The 19,342-nt window shown below is 39.8% G+C and overlaps 1 protein-coding gene across 5 annotated transcripts in view; it reads left to right on the top strand.

Annotated features, from left to right (window-relative positions):
* The window catches only part of GAS2 (growth arrest specific 2), a 98,176-nt gene extending 81,207 nt beyond the window's left edge, over positions 1 to 16,969 (top strand). For all 5 annotated transcript variants that reach the window (XM_055814351.1, XM_055814349.1, XM_055814352.1 and 2 more), the window contains exon 8: positions 15,571 to 16,969. In XM_055814351.1, coding sequence (XP_055670326.1) covers positions 15,571 to 15,789 — 219 coding nt within the window. In that variant the 3' untranslated portion in view covers positions 15,790 to 16,969. The remainder of the gene's footprint in view (positions 1 to 15,570) is intronic.
* Positions 16,970 to 19,342: the final 2,373 nt, after the last annotated feature.

The following is a 19,342-nucleotide window of genomic DNA, read 5'->3' as shown; positions in this document are numbered from 1 at the left end:
ACATCACGCTATCCTAAAAGTGATTTCATTTTGAGCATGGCTTTTTGCTACTCCAGGCAGCAACAGTTTCTGTTTTAAGTAGTATTAATTTGTAGCATGGGATGCACAGCTATGCAAAGTAGCTGTTTCACTACAAAAGAGATGCAAATAAAATGGTTGGAAACAGATCCAACTGTAAGAAATCCCAAATTGTAGGAATTCTGAATAAACGTTCTGGTATATGTCTGTTTGTTTAAAGGTTAGGACAGGGTGTTGATGGTTTTGCAAATCTTTGGTATGCAGCATAATAAAATAGGGTGGTTCTGGTTTATGACTTCTTTAACATTGTGTTCTGGTTTTATGGTGCAGTGGTCTGCAGGACCTAACCAAGATCAGGCTACTCATGTTAGACACTGTAAAAACTCATACTAAAAGCTGATTCCGTTTAGCTTTTCAGATGATCAGACTAGACAAAGTGGAAGGGTAGTGAAAGTAAAAAGAGTGCATTCATGGAACTAATTTCTTAAGGTCATGGAGAAGGTCAGTCATAAAGACTGGAATAATGGCCGATCGCACATCCAGTTCTTGATCCGTCCTGTCCTACTGACTTGCTTGGACCTGAGGTCTGTAGTACCTCAGAAAGTCAGCTTGGAAAAATGTTTAAAAGCACCAGTTGTTGGAGTTATGCTTGAATGTGGGGGGTTGTGATTTGTTTTGTTGGTTTTTTGGTGGTTTTTTTTTCCCAAAGTCTTATGACTTTGGACTTTACACGTTAAACTGAAATACTAACAGCCAACTTGAGGACGTTGCTATACCTTTCTCAATGCAAGTTAGTTTTAAACGTTGGGTAAATCAAAATAAACATAATTTTAAAATTTATGGGTCATGATTTTTACCACTAAGGGCTGGCAGCATCTTTATTTCAATAGGAGGCAAAAGATGGATATATTACTTTTCAACACAACATGGTTTCAACTGGAAGAAGACCCAGACATGTAAGCAGGGAAGGAATGAGGGGACCAGAATTATGGGGAGCAGTGTGAACAGCCTTTAGATGCTGGTGGTCTAAAACAGCCGCTAGTGAATCAGAGACTGTGAAATGGAGTTGGAACTCCCCTTGTTTGAGGTAAGGTAAGAGATTTCACCTTCTGGCTCCGAGCAATTTGTGTTCGTGAATGCTTTAGATCAGTACCTCTGTGTGATAGGAAAAATATAATTACAGATACTGAAAGCTTTATTTTGGCAAAAATATTTTCAGCTACTTTACTAAAATGTTTTTTCTACTCGGGTTTTCCAATCTCTACAACATGTTTGATTGTCATATGCTCTAGGTGGAATGAATGACTTCTGATAATGCAGTTTCCCTTCTTTTTCCTCTACGTTTGTCAGAAACGGCCTTTGACTTGGTTGCGTTTATGTACATAGGGTGAGCTTCTGCTGTGAACACTGCTGCTGAAAGCATCCTTTTAGGTTTATTGTCTACAGAGGTCAGAGCCTGTCTTGTCCATGGAGGAAAATAGTGGTTTGGGGAAAATGGCCTGCAGTCACTTTTGTGATTATAGTTGTGACTGTAATTGTGATTACAACGATCACAGCTGCAGGGAAGTTATTGCTGGGTCTGCTATACTGGTGTCCCCGAGGATGTGGATGCACAATGAAGGAAGCACACTGAACGTTTTAACTCCAGTGTCTGCATTAATGTTGCATATACTTGGAAGTAGCTGCTTGAAGCAATTTGGAATGTTAAAAAGAAAAAAAAAAACCTCAGGCAGAGTCAGGGAAACACACAGGTTGCTGCTGTTGGATGCATGTGATAGATTACATCAGTCTCTGCTAGACTTAGAACATGTCTGTGTCACTTGTCACATGCACATCATTTCCATAGGCAGGCTGTTAGAAGATTTCTATAGCTGAAGGTGTGGGGTTTTTTATTTGGTTGTGGGAAATATTTTCTTTCATTTGACTGTTTTGAGGCTGTTATTCAGGAAATTGGGAGGGACGGAATAAGTCTTGAGAAATAGCTAGAAAACAGATGGCACGTCAGGGTTCAAAAGAACATTTTCATGTACTTCTGCAGGGCTGTAACACGAGTGTGTTCACATGCAACCCACGCACGTTTGCATGGTGAAATCCTAGTTTCGCTGAATTCAGTGGCAAAATCTAAATGGACGATCACTCTGTGCACGAATACACTCTGTAAATGACTGAATATCCTTAAAGGAATGTCAGTTAGGACAATCTTGATAGTCTGGGCAAACTTAATTCCTTTTGTACTTAGAGAGGTTTCTGTTTTAAATTTGTACATTGTTCATGAGCCGAACTCATATCTTTATTTCTCATCAGGTTTTTGTCTCTTTACCTCATTCTGAGTAGTATTTCGCTGCTCCAATATATGATTTCAGTGGTACTCCTTGAGAGGTAAAAACATACTGAACTTTAGAAAGTGAGACAGAAATGTCCCCTTAGCTATTTGTTTTTAAGAGAGACTTTCCAAGGCTCCAAATGCTGATTGAAACATTAACTGTCTAATATTAAGAAATTCAACTCTGTTTTTTACTTCTGTTTTTTTCAAAGGTAAGAGTAAAGGCTTTTTCTTCTTTTTGAGCAATCACTCCTAGATTTATTTTGGCTGCTTCATGCTTATGCTTTTGAAATATTTTTTTTTTCCTGAAGGACAGTCTTCCCCTGCCCCCATGATTCGATCTCAGTACATCTGGTTTTCCATGCCTCCGTCCAGAGACAGCATTTGCCAGTTTACGCTTTCTCTTTCGCTTAACCTCATAAACTCTGTCTGATTTCTTTTTCTGTATTTTAATCTGTTTGCCATATCATCTCTTCTGCTGAGCATTGCATAAAATGTTTCTTATGAGTCGGTGCTGTAGCTAGAAGTAACGAGGCCCCCGTTATATATCCCACATTTTCGGTTGGTAGGGAATAAGTCTTTGTGGCTGACCCACACATCGATGTCTGGAGGGAAAGCAACAAGAAAGCATCACCCTTGTTGCCCTCACAGCCACCGAGTGCAGGGTCTCACCCAGAGTACTTGGAAATGCTCAGTGCCATTACCTACCGATGCCATTCTAAACCCGACTCCTACATCTAATTAATTTTCCTTGATGCTATTCCTCCTTGTCCAAGAAATAAAAGTCTGCGCTTGTCAGAAATCCACTTGTCTTTTAATGAATAGACAAATGTGTTTACTTATGTCTGCCTCTGAGTAATTTCTCACACACAAAGTGCTCGCCTCCGCAGGATACTTTTTTCAAGCAGCAACCAAGGTCTAGTGTTAATTAGACACCAAATGTGTATTATTCCCAAACTGTATAAAATTGTGTCAGACAAAAACTAAAAGTAAGGTTTGAGGGAAAGTTTAATCAAGAGTAAGAATCCCAAATGTCCAAACTGTCATGCTGTTTATATCAGAACAGAACGAAAGATATATCTGGATTTCAGTTACTTGGGCAGGAATACTTGGATTAATTATTTCAATGACTCTGGTATATTCTGAAAACAGAAATAAAGACTTTTTTTTCATTAAGTGCAATATTTATGCTATAGAAAATACTTTAACTTGATGCTCCCCAGTGCTTTCCCTTTGTCACAATGTTCTGTGCAACTTTGCCTTTTCTTTAACCTCCAGAGGTCAATAGGCTGGTGACCTTAAGGTGTCTGTCATGCTGGGGTTTCCCCCTTTAAGCCAATTCCTGGCTTCAGGTACATGAAAGGTAGCTAAACTCCTGTGCATTAGTGTTTTATGCCATTATACCAAGCACATGTCACCTCATCTCGTGGCAAGAACAAGCAGAGAGAGGAGGTTAAGGTTTTGCAAGGTGAAAGGGGAAAAAATCCACTTTACTCGCTTGATTATTTCTTTTGCAGAAGGCGAGATGTTATTTCATGGGTTCTAAGTATCTTTAATGGTGGAATGACCGTGGAAATGCTGCTCAAGCTCGGACCTCCATGCTAATCAACTGATTGTTCCTCAGTGCCTCAGGCTTAATGAGGTTTTTCCATTCACTTCACTGTTCAAGTGGACCTTTCTTCTTTGCTACCCTATCCCTGTAAAATTCCCAGTTCCCCAGACACCACCTTCCACATGTGGCTTTGTACGTATCTCAGGCCCTGATGTCAGGTATCGCGTGCAATTCTCTTGATCGTTGCTCCATAATTTGGTCTCTTCCATCTCTTCAGATGACTGGGTGTCAGCTAGAAATCATCTCTGTGCTAGATGCCATAATTTATGGGACAGTGTTGTCAGTCACACTTCCAGTTTGTTCTTTGAGTCTTTAAATTGTCTTTAAATACTTCCAGTGACTGCTGTTAATTGCTCTGAGATCTTGCTCTCCATCCTGCAATATTCCCTGTCTCGCATCAGGTCAGGGTTTCAGTGTACTGCTTGAGTCTTGCTTACGGTTAGATGCCTGCTGAAAAGAAACTTTCTTTCCCCAGGCCTTTAAGTCCTACTGTCTCCAGTGTTTCACTGGGTGTTTTGGGTCACGCATTTGTTGCCTTCACACTCATCCCCGCATCCTGGGACACCCTGTTTTCTACTCCACCATTCTGGCTCTACCCTGCTGGTACTGTACTGCTGATAAATCCACAAATGCTGATCTTCATTGCTACCAATATATGCTGCTAGATTAGATTTACAGGCGCATTGTTTTCAGTAATTGCTGTTGCCCCTTTTGGGAGGCTGGGTGCTGTGCTAGTATCATCTGCTGCTGAAATATCACATGGAAAAATCTGGCACATCATGCCTCGTACCAGTGCAAACATGCCATCTGGCTGTTCTCAGACTGCTTTGAGATCATGGTGCTAGTTATCCTCCGATATTTCCTTTGCAATGTATGAGGCTTTAGTCATCTAGCATGCTATTAATTGTTTTCTTAGACACCCTGTGTCTTCATGCTCAAATATATGTTTCCTGGCTTCTTTCAGACCTTCATAAACTGCCCACTTGGAGCAGCTGTTTGTTACAAACGCGGGTGTAACTAAGAAGCCATCTTGACTTTTCCACATAGGTACCTCTGCTGAGGGAAAGCTCTAGGAACAATTAATCAACTTTTTCCCCTTGGTACTGGGTTTCTCACCTGATTACATGCTAGTTTGCTGAGCTGTGACTAAATCTGAATGAATTTTTGTTTTCATTTCACGTTGCTGTGATGCTTGGTGAGAAGGACTTGCCTCCTGACTAAACAATAACAGAGGAGCAGGACTTAGCTCGGTGTAAAGGTGGAAGACTTGAGATACTTGCTAGCACTGTCCCCAGATTTGTAAAGCGTTATACAAGCTCCACATGCCTTCCTGCTGGAGGGGGGAGGTGGAACTTCAGCAGGTGTCCAGGTAATATAGGTCAAACCAACAAGGTATCTTAATATACGAAGCCTTTGTTCTTGCGCTACAGCAGTCTGATTTCAGTGGAATCACTAGACACTTATTTCTGTGCCTCTCTTGTCTTAGCAGGATACAGATGTCTTTAGTTGCATTGTCAGCCCTGTGCTGAAAAAGTGACATCTTCAAATAGTATTTCATAAGCACTATAAAGAAAGAGTTTAGACTGATACGGTAGTTTAACAACTTGGATGAGTATTCGGAAAATAAATTGGAAAGTTGTGAGGTGCAAATCTCAAATGAGATCCAAAGATCCTCTAGCAGGAATGTGCAAATGGAATAAAGAAGGTTTGAAAAGAGAGAGAGTCCCAAGAGGCAAAGGTGTTCTCATTTTAGGTCAGCTTTACTTACCCTCCTTTTGCTTAAGTTTTTCACGGAAAGGAGCATTTTTGCAAGTGAAAGCGCTTGCCAAATGGACAGTTGATGAATGGACCGTAATGTCAGCCTAGAAAAAGGAGAAATTAATATGCATGCAAAATGACTGACTCATCAGTTCTGTAAGGATGAGTTGGGTGAAAGCAATTCACTTCATCTTCAGCATGAAGAGACCTCTCTGCAGTGTCATTTAGTGAAGCAACAAAGTTGATGTTGTTAGGCATCGTTTCATAGAATTATCTGTGTGGTGAAAAGGAGAATGAGAGGGCTGCTTTGTAAGGAGTGGATTTAATTAACAAAGGACATGGTGGATATGGTTTTATAGCCCTTATCCTTGGGGCTTTTTCAGAAAAGAAAAAATTAAAATACTTACTTTAGCAAAAGGGTCAGGTTAAGATTTCAGAAAAACATGACCCAAAATACGTTTTGGCCAACTGGATAAATTCCCATTGACTTCACCTAGATCAGTCACTTAATGAAAATGTTGTGTAACTGGTCTCATTTGGTTTTATTACATTTTGTTAAGTTTCCTCTTGAGACCTTTTGGTGCGTATGTTAGTTAATCTGTTAGGAGACCAGGAGTTAACTTACGTACCTCACGGCGATCATTTTAATATTGATGTTGAAGTATTTTGAAGCTTGCAAGCATTATGCTGTAAGGATTGTTAGTGAGCCTCCTGGTTTTGTGGCAAAGTGATAACGCTTCATCATGTGCCGTAGACCTCACCCTTGGCCACTTAAAGATTGGCGTTTTCACGTGGCTGCAAAACCATCTTAAGTAAACTTCTGTTGTCACAGAAAAGCCTGTGAGCAAGGGAGGATACACAAATAACACGGTCAAATAACTTCTTACCTGTAATGGCTACGTTTACTACACAGTGTTGAAGAACAACAATAGGATACAACTCTGGCTTCCGAAACTTCCCCCGTCAGACTGGCAAAGGCGTAAACTGGAAGCAGCATTTTGAGGAATAAGAGTTCAGACAAGAAGAGTTGAGGCTAGCCGAGTCTCTCTGATCTTTTCAGTAACATTGTCAAAAAGAAGTCATGATTTACAGCTGAGCAAGGGCTCGCAGCTTTGAGACCAGCTGTTTTACAAAACACATAATGACCTTTCAGGTCAGATTTGAATAAGCAAAGTAAAAGTAAGAAAATCTCCAGGTGCTGTCTACCCAAATTCAGTACATTCTGTGCCAAGTTTTCAGTTTATTAATTACCAGTTTAATCCTTAAAAATTCCCTTAATCAGAGAGAGGCATCAATTTCATTGATATTAAACTTTTTTTCTTATTGGGGCTTGGTTTGGTTTGGCTTTTTTGTCAATGACAACTGGAAACACATAGCAAGCACTACTAATTTTGGAGAAGGGGTAGGAGATGAAAGTGTATCTGTTATTGAGTAGGCTTCCAAAATTTGGAGAGTGGGTCTTCACTTTATTTATATATTGAAACGTTTCCATTTCTACTGCATTGCAAAATCTGTTAATAGATTTAAGTGTGAAACAATAGGTAATACCTATTTAATACTATACTACAATAACATTATATAATAATAATATAATAGATAATATTATCCTGTGTAATAATAATACTACAAGCTGCTATCACTTTACAAATCCTGAAGAATTTCTACCTCAATTTTGAGGTTCAACTATGTAATAGAAAACTGAAAAAAGTCTGGGGAAGAAAGACAAGTCAACGAAAACACAATTTTAATTCAAACATTTTTCCCTTCATAGGATAGTGACCGTTTAAGGTGTCTGTTGATCTCCCACTAAACCTTATGAGTGTCTCGTTATGTCTTAATTTATCTGAAGATAGGTGGCTTGTTTTGTGGTTGGTTTTTTTTTTTTAGGATCAAGTCTTTTTTGAAGATACAACAGGATCTGTGATAGAGGACATTATTAATTAATACTACTATCTCATTCTTACTGCTGAAAGAAACCTCCTCACCATTAATGTATCTGAAGCAGTTAGGAACTGAACATGGAAAATGGTACCAAAATATGTCATTGTATCCTAAATGCTTCTTTGTTGTGTGATGCTGCCTTTGGGCAGCAGGCACAGGTCCGGGATCTTGCCATAGTAAAAGGCAGCCTTTGTCTTAAAGATGTCACTGTATATAATATACTACACACCTAACATTCCTTCTTTTATCTTTAGTAGTCTCGTAATGACAGTTCCTGCCTAGGAGGATGTGTGAACATTAGTACTCGGTTCAGTTTTGCAGAAAGCCTCACTTAGTGGTTTTTAACTTCAAAAGACATAAGGATGAGCTTAAAAACACTTTAAAAACCTGTCTTAACTGTGGCTGACCTCCTAAATGAAAGTCCTGTCTGCAGAGATAAATCTGTAGTCCTCTAATGAATTTTGTTTGACTGAGTGACAAGAAAAGCAGATATTTATACCTGCCAGTTTTTGTTTCATACTTCTCATGCTTAAATTACCTTTTCGGTTTTTACGTGTGCAAATGATCATTTAGGTCTTCTTTTATTATTATTTGCATACACAAAGCCTGCTTGTTCTTTTGGTCTGAAGCAAACTGGAAAAAAAAGACTCAATGAATTATAGGCGGCTTCTGATCGATATGTAGTGTAAGGTCTGGTCTATATATGCTTTAAAAGGTCTATAGTTGCAAACCTCTATTGCTGCCTCACCTGAAAAATCTGTCAGGCTTCAGTGTATGAGCATTTTTTGTATCACCTACTTAAGTCAATACTTCTTTCAGTTCCCCCCACCCCATGTGTCAGTCAATAGACACAGAGAATGTAAGCGTGGTGGCGTTGCTGGAGTGGCTGGGAACTTTATTAGGTTCTGCATGAAAGCTGAGCTCCTTGTTCAGTGAGAAATACCACTTGACACAAAGCATTAAAGGTTATTCTGCCCCAAAATGGAGTTCTAGGGATTCTGATGGATGCCTCCATTCTGGTTTATTTTCCACCACATATATTTGAGACAAAACCAGGAAAGTTTGCATGTGATTTCTTTGGGGAATATAGACTTGAACCCGTGAAGCTTACGAATCGTTTATAAAGTATCATGCCATCCCATTCTTTTTTTATACAACATAGTGTAAGAGATTTTTTTGATAAACTGAGTGGGTACCTGTTAATGCCTTTGATACAGCTTGAGATAATGTTAAAATGCTTTATAATTAAGAAAGTGTGTTAGTTATAAACCCCAACTCTAGCACAGCTAGGAATATTGTGACAAGCACTTAGCGTATGCTCTTGACATCTTTTTTTTTTCAAGCTGAGCATCTTTATCATGCTTTTTCCAGCTAATTGAGATTCCTTTAGTGTGATTTACTGCATATAAATCCCTGAAAATGAGAGGGCGATGTTAATCCAGCGAGCTGTCAGTTTTCCATGTCATTATCATGGTGTCTGCAGAGAGGGGAAGTGCAGGCTCCTTTATTGGGGTTGGAGAATGACAACAGAGGAACTCGGAGGAGGTCCCTAAACAAATCCATATGTAATGACTGGAGCGATACCAGTTGTATCATTTGGAACTTTTAAAACTAGTAGACATAATCCAAAACAGTTTTGTATAATCCTGTATCAAGAGAGGGGTGAGGCAAAATGCGACTTAACAAGGGATGACAAGGAAAAATGAGGAGTGCATTTTTCCTCTTTTTACAGTTGGGGAAAGATTTTATTAGTTTTGAGGGGTTTTCCTTAATTGGATCATAGGATAACTCAGGTTGGAAGGGACTAATATCTTGGCGCCTGTCAAAATACACATTAATATACTCTAAGCAGATTAATTCAGTGTGGATGAATAACTAATCTCTAGGATTGGCTACATAATTTGCTCTTTTTCAGATTTGCAGAGTTGAGGTTTAATTAGAATTCCTTAGATGTGCACTTATGCACATGAGTTCTTAAAAGTCTAAACTAAGCTTTATGTTTTACTTTGCTCTAAGAAGACCTCACACACAAATCCAATGACAAAAGGAGAATGAAAGCCAAGAAAAAAGAAGAGTTGGAGGGAAGCTTTCTAGCTTTCCAGCTGGAAGTTGATTTTATTCCACATCCTCTTGGGAATTGCTCCTACAATCCCTTGTGTCCGTAAGGGTGAACCCTGTGTACGTAGCAGCAGCAATGCCTTTTATAAAATATGTGCTACAGTGGCTGTAAACTTTTTAAAATAGGAATGTATCTAAATCTAACCTGACTGGCGTTTTATCTGATAGTGGTGCAGGATTTGGCTATAAATTTTACCTTAAGTCTAGGGATGAAGTTGCGTAATCTCTGCTCACAAGGTGTTTTTAACATCTGTAATCGTGGCTTGTAGCAATGAATCAGGAGACTATTGCATGTTCTTGATGGTGTTTTCAGGTCACTGAATTCTCAGGGAAGTAGAAAAATTCCACTGCAGCACCAGTTACCCACAAGTTTCTGAAAATTCACTTCCCAAGTTGAATGTGTTTAGACTTGGTGTAAATACTGCCTGCTACTGCATTTACTGCATGGGCATGGACTGGGAAATAAGTAAACTGTCATCATAATATGATAACATTAGTGGTTCCAGAGGCATGAGATGGCTAAACATCACGAGGAAGTGCTGCTTATCTGTGATGCACAGGGCAGCACTGCAGCTCCTTTTCTTTTGGCCGAGGCCCTTGGTGACATCAGGTCTCCTCAGACCCTCCGTGGAATGAGCAGGGGTCCCAACTCCAGCCTGCTGCAGGCTTGCCCCGGCAGAGCCCTGCCGCTCTCAATACATACTGCACATCTGTGAGGTTTCCCTCAATGTCTTTTTTAATTAAACCCATCTGCAGACTCATTGTCAGACCTTTATCAGACCAGTCGTCACGGCCCGCTGTGTCGTGTTCTCAGCGTCCTCTTCTTGGCCAGCGCCCTGTCATCACCGGTTTGAATGGGCTATTAACATCACCTGTTAACACGAACTTTTGTGTGTTTTGGTGATTGCTGGGGATGTTGAACTAATATCCCCCGAGCTTCTGTGAAGGCATGCGGCTAGACAGGCTTCTCTGCACATTGCCAGTCTTTGATGGAGTCTTTCCCAGGGCCTCACCAGGCTAGACCTGTCTCCACATTAAACAATAGATGTGAGAATTTCCAGTGGCCACGCGCAAGAGGACCTCGGAATTGCTGAAGATTTTGAGGACTGATTTTGCTAGCTTTAGAGCTTGACCATGAAAAGTTGTTGTCATGAAAAGGAATAAAATGTTGATGCTTGGTGACACGAGCCTTGTTCTCTGAAGCAATAGTGCCTCAAGTCCCCAGATAATATTTTTCCTCTTTGATATAGATGTGCACACCAGATTCCAAGAACTCTTCACCTTCTGTCAGCCACAAAGACAGCCACAGGCTGCAAGTTCTCTCCTAAGCTCTTCAGGTCCCAGCTAGGAAGATGCTGGGAGAGACCATAGTCTCTTGTATGGAAGAGATGTCCTACTCCATGAAAACATCCATGTCCCTGTGGAATAATTTGTCATTACTTGACAATACCATGTACTAGGTACAGGCCCAGGGACATACGGACAGCCCAGATAGGGATCTCATTCCTGGTTTGAGTTTTATGTCCTGCTGTCACATTTTATTAACTAAGAATGGTTCATGAATAATGCTGAGGTTTGAGAAAGCCTTTTTTTTTTTTTTTTTGGATAGACAGGAGGGTAGGTCATCAACATAAATGGTACAGACAAGCTGGAGCAAAATGTTTACTAAATAGCATCACCCAGGTTTGAAGCAAAATCATAAAGTAGAGCTGCAATGTCAGAGCATGGCGTGTGGGAGCCTGTATGCACCTCGGGTCTCGAAGCTGGCAGAGGTGGTGGCAAGACCTTCCAGCTTGCTGTGGGGAGCGGGCTGATGCAGTAACCTGGGCAAGTCTTAACACCACTGGGATTCCTTTAGTGTTGGCCTCTGATGTGTCTGGGGTCATTGTGAAAATCTGTTCATCTAGAGGATGAATTCTAGATGAATGTAGAGAATGAAATCTAGATGAAGTGGGCTCTGAGAAACCCATTTCATGATGCAGTTCTCAACACCCTTCAAAGAAGGTCCTCTAAATGCTAAGATATGAGAAACAAGGGTTATATCTACTGATGACGATGAGCCTACGTGGCCCATATTCAGTCAAAAGTAATTGAAATGTGTTCCGTTCCCTTTCTCTTTTAAAATTTCACTTCTGTAGTGCAAAATTTGCTTTGTACTGCCACTGGTGTGATGCACAGTGTTATTTTTTTAAACACCTTTGGATTTCATAGTCAATATTCTCTTAGCATGTTGCTTACGTTGTTTCTGAAGTTGGTTTAAAATCACACCGATGCGCTCCAGGCCGTGATGTGCTTTAGGTTGCTGCCTTTGGCTCCCGGAGCCCAGCCCAAGGGCCTTTCGAGACGGTGGGACTCCTGCTGTTGGCTTTTGCAGGGCTTGGATCAGATCCGTGGTGTGTAATTCTTCCTCCCGCATCCCCTACCCCTGCCTGAAATGTTCTTTAGGAAAGTTATAATTTGAAGAATAACAATATTGGGCTAGATTTTTATTTCCTATAAAACAGAAGAGATTTTTTTTCAAGTCAGTAAAACTATGCTCATTTACATGAGCTTAAGATATTTACATACAGCCTCACATCTCTTTAATAAGCCATAAAGCGCTCTCAACTTCTGTAAAAACCAGAACCGTTTAGACTAAGGTTCTTTTTTGATGCCCAAAGTCCTAGGCAATGACAGCTTAGTTCACTGAACTTTGACTATTTTTCATGTTATCTCTTCATACAGCCTCAGTGCATACCCAAACAATCCAGAATTTCTCCCTCTGCAATGCTATTGTCTGGTCATCTGTTTTCTCATATGGTTGTTTCACCACAGACTCAATTTAAACACAGATTCTAGAAGGAACAGCTTTAGTGACAGCCCTGCCTCAGCCACAACTGAAATAATGAAGAGTTACAGCAATCGTAAACATATGTTTGATTTTGTTTTACAGAAAGGGTTTTCTCGGTTTCAACTGGCTGGATAGCAGTGTGAAAGTACATGTATGTCAGGAATTTATTTACATCGATAACTGACTAATAAACTTTATTATTGTAGAATCCAACTGTTTTGTTGTCAGCAATCTCGTGCAATGCAAAAGCTGAATTGGGTGGATCATAAAAGCTCAAAAGTTTCATCTTCAGCCGAAGGATGTCAGGGGGAAAACTGCCTTTTCAGTTATATCAGTTACAAAGTACAGCAAGTTTTTTCCCTTTTTTTTTTTTTTTCTTTTCTTTTGTTTTCTTGTCTTGGTGAGAAATCTTTTATACTTGAGTGAACCTGAAGCAATCCAGAATTCAGGATTAGTGCTGGTGTTCCTAACATCAAAATATGGCCGAAGAAGTAAAATGGTGCTTTTGTGGCACAGCACAGCATGAACAGACTATATTTAGGATGTAGGAAAACTCGGTCTCTACAGAAAAGCATTCAGTGATTTTTATAATAGTATTGTAATACTAAGAGAAAGAAAAAAAGAGGGGAAAGACAGAAGATGTACCTTTAACCTGAGCATCAGGAAATAACATACCAGCAGTAGGTTTTATTTGTCTGCACAGTAGTCCCTAAGGGAAACTGAGCCAAGTATACTTTCTGCTAACTTTCCATTCCTAACTCTTAATCAAAAGTCCAGATACTAACTGCTCTTGGAACATGAACCCCTCTGTGACAATATGTGGAAGCAGAAATTCAGCAACAGTTAACTCCTTCCCACAGCAGCATCCCCTGTTGTAGTGGACCGGTTGGGCTTAAAATGTTTTCATGTGAAGTTTTTGGGGCATTGCTCAAATGCTTTTTTAGGCATTCAAAGGGGAGAAAGTTGCTAAATACCATTCTCGGTTGTCTCAAAGCTGTGTCACCGTTTGAACTGCAGTTTTAAAACTCGACGTACCAACCATTTGCTGCTTGCGTGATGTATTGCCCAGACTAAAGACATGATTCAAATCTCATCCCGCTGAAGGCTGATCATACCCTTGTCGGTTCAAAGTGAAGTCTTTGACGCTAAAATACAAAGCTTGAGACAAAAAGCGTGATTGGTGAAGATGGGACTATGATTCTGCTTTCACACCCACGTAAATCTAGAGAAAAACCTCGCTCGTGTATAGCTAGGGCAGAGGCTAACGCTCCTACAACCCGTAGCAACAACACAATCTTAGTAGCTGGGAGGGGTTAATTAAAACAGAGTACCTGAGTGGTGTAAATCAGAAGCTGCTTGGGTGATGTGTTTTACATAAAACCCCAAATGCAGGGATAATAATTGACTTGCATTAAAATGTTCTAAATGAAAACTTTCAAACGATTTCATGTGCAGTTGCTTATTGAAATAAAGAGTTTGATTCCATATAAACTTACCCTGATTTTCAAACTTTAGAAAGCTGAACAGCTTTCCGTGCTTTCTTCACCCCAGCTGTCTGTCTCCTCGTGTAACTAACAAGTCAATCAACATTATTTTTAGGCTGAGATGCAGTGTTTGTTGGTTGGGTGTTTTTTATTTAAGAGCTACATTTTTGCCTTTTATTATCTGTGATTTTGTTTGAGATTTTTTCTCCTTGTCTAGGCTATGTGCACTAATCTAAATTGTGCTATGTTACAAAAGGCTTATGTGCCACATAACTCTCAACTGCAAATACTGTTAGCCCTCGAGGGAGTTTTGGACACGTAGAAGACCCCATATGCACATCGCAGCCATAAATCCAAATGTTATTACCCAGACTATGTTAAACATCTTCTAGCATGCCTTTTACAGGGCCAATTTTTAATTTCTGGCACTACAGCTAAATGATGTTTAGCATTTCCTGAGCCATACTAATCAAAGCGCTTTTCAATGTGTGATTTACAATGTGGCTTCTATAGAATGTGCTGCTTTATGATACCTCGCTGGTATTTATTTGACTGTTCTGCATGGGAAACCGGAGGAAAACAGTGGAATTGCCAGCTGAGCTCACAGGCTCAGACATGGGCGAAGCTACGTTTGTTCTCGGGGAAAAAGTTTATTTGAGTTTAGGCAAAAAATGAGCATGGATCTGGATGACGTACATCAGAGATAGGTACCTCATTTGGCACTTGGATACTCCTCGCAACCTGAGATTCCTTTGGAGGTCAAGCCCCGGTGGCTCTGGAATGAAGGCAGCAAGTGCTGAGCCGTCCCGCTAGTAAGAGCCTGGGCACTTGACTTGTATTTTTTTCCCCAAGTCAGCATAAATTCAGGTATCTCCAAACAGTTCCAGATACGTTATTTCTGATGTCCCTCATTAGACTAATGTAATGACAACATTAGACTAGTTTAGTTAGAAGGTATGTCAGCAATGCTAAATTGTTTCTTAAGTGACGATTTTTTTAATATATATTTTAGGAGATAGAGGAGATTGTTTTGGTTGTTTGCCCTTCGCTACATATAGATCACTATCCTATAAAGAAAAGACAGCTTCAAGATGTATAAAATGGTGGCTTTACTAACATATTTTAAAAAAATTCATCTGAAAACCATTCATGTTCCCTAACGTTTATAGTAAGCATATGAAGAACAGGATCACTTGGTGCCACAGGACTAGAAAACCACGTAGCGTTGTTTAAATAAAATACGAAACTCTTCAGTTTTAACTACTATCTCATTTTCTTACAGTTGGTTTAATTTATTTATTAAAATAAAAACCATTCTACTATTTCTTTTCCTTTCCTTTTATTGTAAAGCAGACTAACATATGTCTGTGACTTTTAAAGTAAGCACAGTTTTTCCTAGTAGAAAAAAAGTGATTTCCAGTCAATAGTTCCCTCTCAAGAGTTTTTTGGTGTTTTGTTTTTTTTTCTCCTTTATGTGTAATTTCAGATGCTGCACAACAAACACGTGATGGTTCGTGTTGGAGGAGGATGGGAGACATTTGCAGGTTACTTACTGAAGCATGACCCGTGCCGAATGTTGCAGATCTCCCGAGTGGATGGGAAAACCTCTCCAATCCAGAGCAAGAGTCCAACCCTCAGGGACATGAATCCAGACAATTATCTGGTTGTTTCTGCCCATTACAAAACCAAGAAGGAGATTAAGTGAAATAAGCTTCTCATGTGATTGGGACTCTATGTACTTAGGTCCAAATTACTTTCTCCAGTGTAGTAAATTTAGTTTATGCTTTAAAAGGACTTTGGAAAATTTAAGACAGACTGGAAATGGCAACCCATTTTGAAGATCTTTGAATTGTAGAACTATTTATTTCTAGTACTGTATCTTTTATAGCAAATTACCCTTGCTAGGCTAATTACTACAATCAGATAAGAAATAGACATATATTTTTAGCCAAATTATTACTCTTTAATATGTGAATGTATACTTAGAGTTACATAAAGGAGTGGTTCCTGTTAATGGAATAAAATACACAATACGTTATATTTGTATGAAAATCGTATTTCATTGAATCCTTGACTGTTAGACTAGTTGAAAAATATATATGCAGGTGGGAAATGAGTATTTGTGGAAATTATTTGGTATTGCCTCTGAAAATGAAATAAAAAGTGACTATTTTTATGGGTTGCAAGATTTTCTTAACCAGTAGAACATAAAGACTTACTGCATGCCAAACGACTTCCCAAAGCAGTTACTTTTAAAACAAAATTTAAAAAGCCCAAGAACAACCACCACTCCCACCAACCCCCACCTTCTTTTCTTTCAAGCTAAAGACAATGCTAAGCGTTAGATCTGTGTGCAGACCCTTCCTGTTTTTTCCCGAGGTGCCTGATACAGAAGCACGGGGAAGCTGAGCGGTTGCCCCTTCCTCCTCCAGACCGCAGAGGTGGTCAGTGGGACCGGTGGGGTGCTGGGCTGCAGCCTGCCAAGGGAAGCCATAAAAAAAGATGCACAGCCCTTTGACCCAAGGAGGAGCTTCAGGAGATGCTAGTCCCTCCTAAGTCACAAATCACTATACTGTTCTCGAATCTGAGCTTTTCCTTCCCCCTATTTTTAATTTTGTTGGTCATGCCAAATGTGAGATATTCATTACGCTGTCAGTAGAGTGATTCACATTCTTGTAAATCCTTCATGCACCTCAAAAATAGCTAAAAGCATATGGGGGCTTAGTTCATTCTTTTGGCTACTTTTCTATGTTTATATTTGGTAATTTATGTGCCTTGTAACATCCTAGAAAAATCGTTTTATAGGATTATTTCACTGACTGTATAAATTTGAGCAGAACTCAGTTGTTTCATTACAAATGAAATAAATTTTTTTAAAGTACTCATACATTTTGCAAGTCTTATTTATTATTTGTAATCTGTGTTCTTTGTAGTATCACTTTGCTGCTACTGCCCGGATGCCTGCAACACCCAGCGCTGCTTGCTAACCTCATCATGAGCTGCACAGTGAACGGGGCAAGCACTTGCTTACTACGGATAGCACGGAAATACCCAGATTTTATTGAAAATTAATTTTACTTTGCAGGGAAAGAAAAAAATCAAAAGCATTCTTAAAGTTCCAACTGGTATTTTTCTGTATATTTTGATGTTTCCTTTTAAAACATAGAGTTATGATCTGCTGCTGTGGTCTTGCAGATTAACAGCAAAATATCTGCTGGCTAGAGAGGATCGAGACCTGCTTTTATGTTCCGTGCCTTATCAGAACCAGCACGTTGTCTGTCCCTTTGGTGGAACCGTTCTACCCCACCGCCTGAAAACATCTGCCACATATGAGCATTTCACAGTTGCTTGGTGCACCATGCGAAGTAACACAGCAAGTACCTAATTCCAAACATGTTTTTAGAAAGAAAAATTGCAGCCTTTGTGTTCTTATTTTGGGGTACTTTCTGGGAGGATGAAATGTATACTCAACCAGTAAATCTTTTGAAAAGCCATAGGAAGACCCAGTTCTCATACAAGGCTCTTGTGGGAGTGGAGAACAGGTCATAAGCAACATTATTAAAAGCAAAAATGCAGCACAGCTGAAAAAAATCATGATTTTAAAACATGCACTGAGAGATCTGTTTTTGAATGAACAGAGAAAGAAAAAAACCCCCAAACTTGTGAAAGTGTCAGATGTTTATTTTGAAATAATGGTTACTTTTTAAAACATCAAGAGATGTATTTCCGTCACCCAAAATTAAGTTGGCATTATTATTATATTCTTTCTTTAAAATATCTGAAGGTGTTTACATGTTAATAAATCAAATAGCTATTTTTAAAAGTATTCTTAGGTTTATTTTAAGATTAAGCTTCAACAAATAATCTTGGTAAATCCAAACCAAAATTTTAAATTAAACATGAACTGCTTTATGTGCTTGGACTATAGCTATCAAAATAACCTTTTTTGATTCAGGCTAATCAAGCTTCTTAAAAAAAAAAAAATTCGCATTAACGCACTTCCTAACTTAACATTTCATTTTAGTTAATTCCAGAAAGGAAGGCCTATAAAGGACTTTTTAATGTATTGCCACTGCCACCTAATCTGTGTGAAAAGCTTGCAGGTGGGGTTCCTGCATGTGATGCACCTGGTGTGGGCGTGGGTAGCAGAGGAGGAAATTAGAGCAGGAGCATCAATAAAGCAAACAAATGATGTAGTAAGCTAGTTTCTTTTGGAGGAAGGGCTTGGGAGTACGTTATTTGCAAGGTTAGTGTGGTCAAGGGTGTTTTTTGAGTGTATTAGGTCCTATAGCAACGTAGGAGTTGGGGAATTTGTTAAGAGCCTGAGGCTCAATTTACAAAGCTAAAGACAAGCAGCAAAATCTTGCTTGAAGACGTGTGGTTCTTGCTGCAGTGCTGGGGCAGAACAAACTTTGTGTAGAAAGTATCTGGGGAGGGAAAACCACCCTGTTGTTTGCCCAGGTATTGCGTATGATGCTCGAAGTTTCTATGCCAAAAGCTATGGGATTAACGTATCTAGTGTAGGTTTCTAGAAGGCTGAACTGAATTGTAGGGTACCACCTGGGAGTAGCTGCGGCAAATCCCTTGTCCTGGCGGTAGGGAGGCTCTGCTGAGGCTGTGGAATACTTGTGTGTTGGGCAGGCAGGAGATGAGGTGTTGCGATATTGGGCTGGTCGTGGATGGTGATGGTAAGGAAGAGTGCTGTGCAGTGATTTTAGCTTGGTCTGTCGCTGTGTGCCCCAGCTGAATGTGGGTGGTGAGGAGGCTGGAAGTCACAGAAAGTTGGACAGTCGTGAGCTGCAATGAAGCTGCTTCTCAAAGTCCTGGCTGGGTCATAGACCAGACCCCACGGGGTTTCCTGCTGACTGGGAATAAGTAACTGTGCTCAACTCAAGATGGCTAAATTATGTCAGATTACTTGTAAAACTTATTATTATTGTGTAATGTCAAAGGAATATCATCATGCTGGAAGTAATTCAGAATTAGTTTGGAAATGTAACATCTGTTACCGCTTGCTACAGGAGGTACCTTCTGTCACCTTGCTGTTTCACCTGGAATTTTTCTTCCAAGCAGGCTTATTTACGTAAGTGAGTGAGGATAGGGGTTTTTCTCATCTGTTACAGTGATAATTGTTCCTTCCTTTGCATTACCACCTTTTTTTCCAACTGCAGTTTAGAGTTGATAACGTAACATCTATGGGAGCTAGTTCAAGGCTGTTGGCAGGGGCGAGTGAAATGGGGAGGTGTCAATATATGTGT

Source organism: Falco peregrinus, chromosome 9, assembly GCF_023634155.1.
Source record: "Falco peregrinus isolate bFalPer1 chromosome 9, bFalPer1.pri, whole genome shotgun sequence".
NCBI lineage: Eukaryota > Metazoa > Chordata > Aves > Falconiformes > Falconidae > Falco > Falco peregrinus.
Note: the sequence above shows the minus strand (reverse complement) of the source record. Positions and strands in the feature narration are given on the sequence as shown.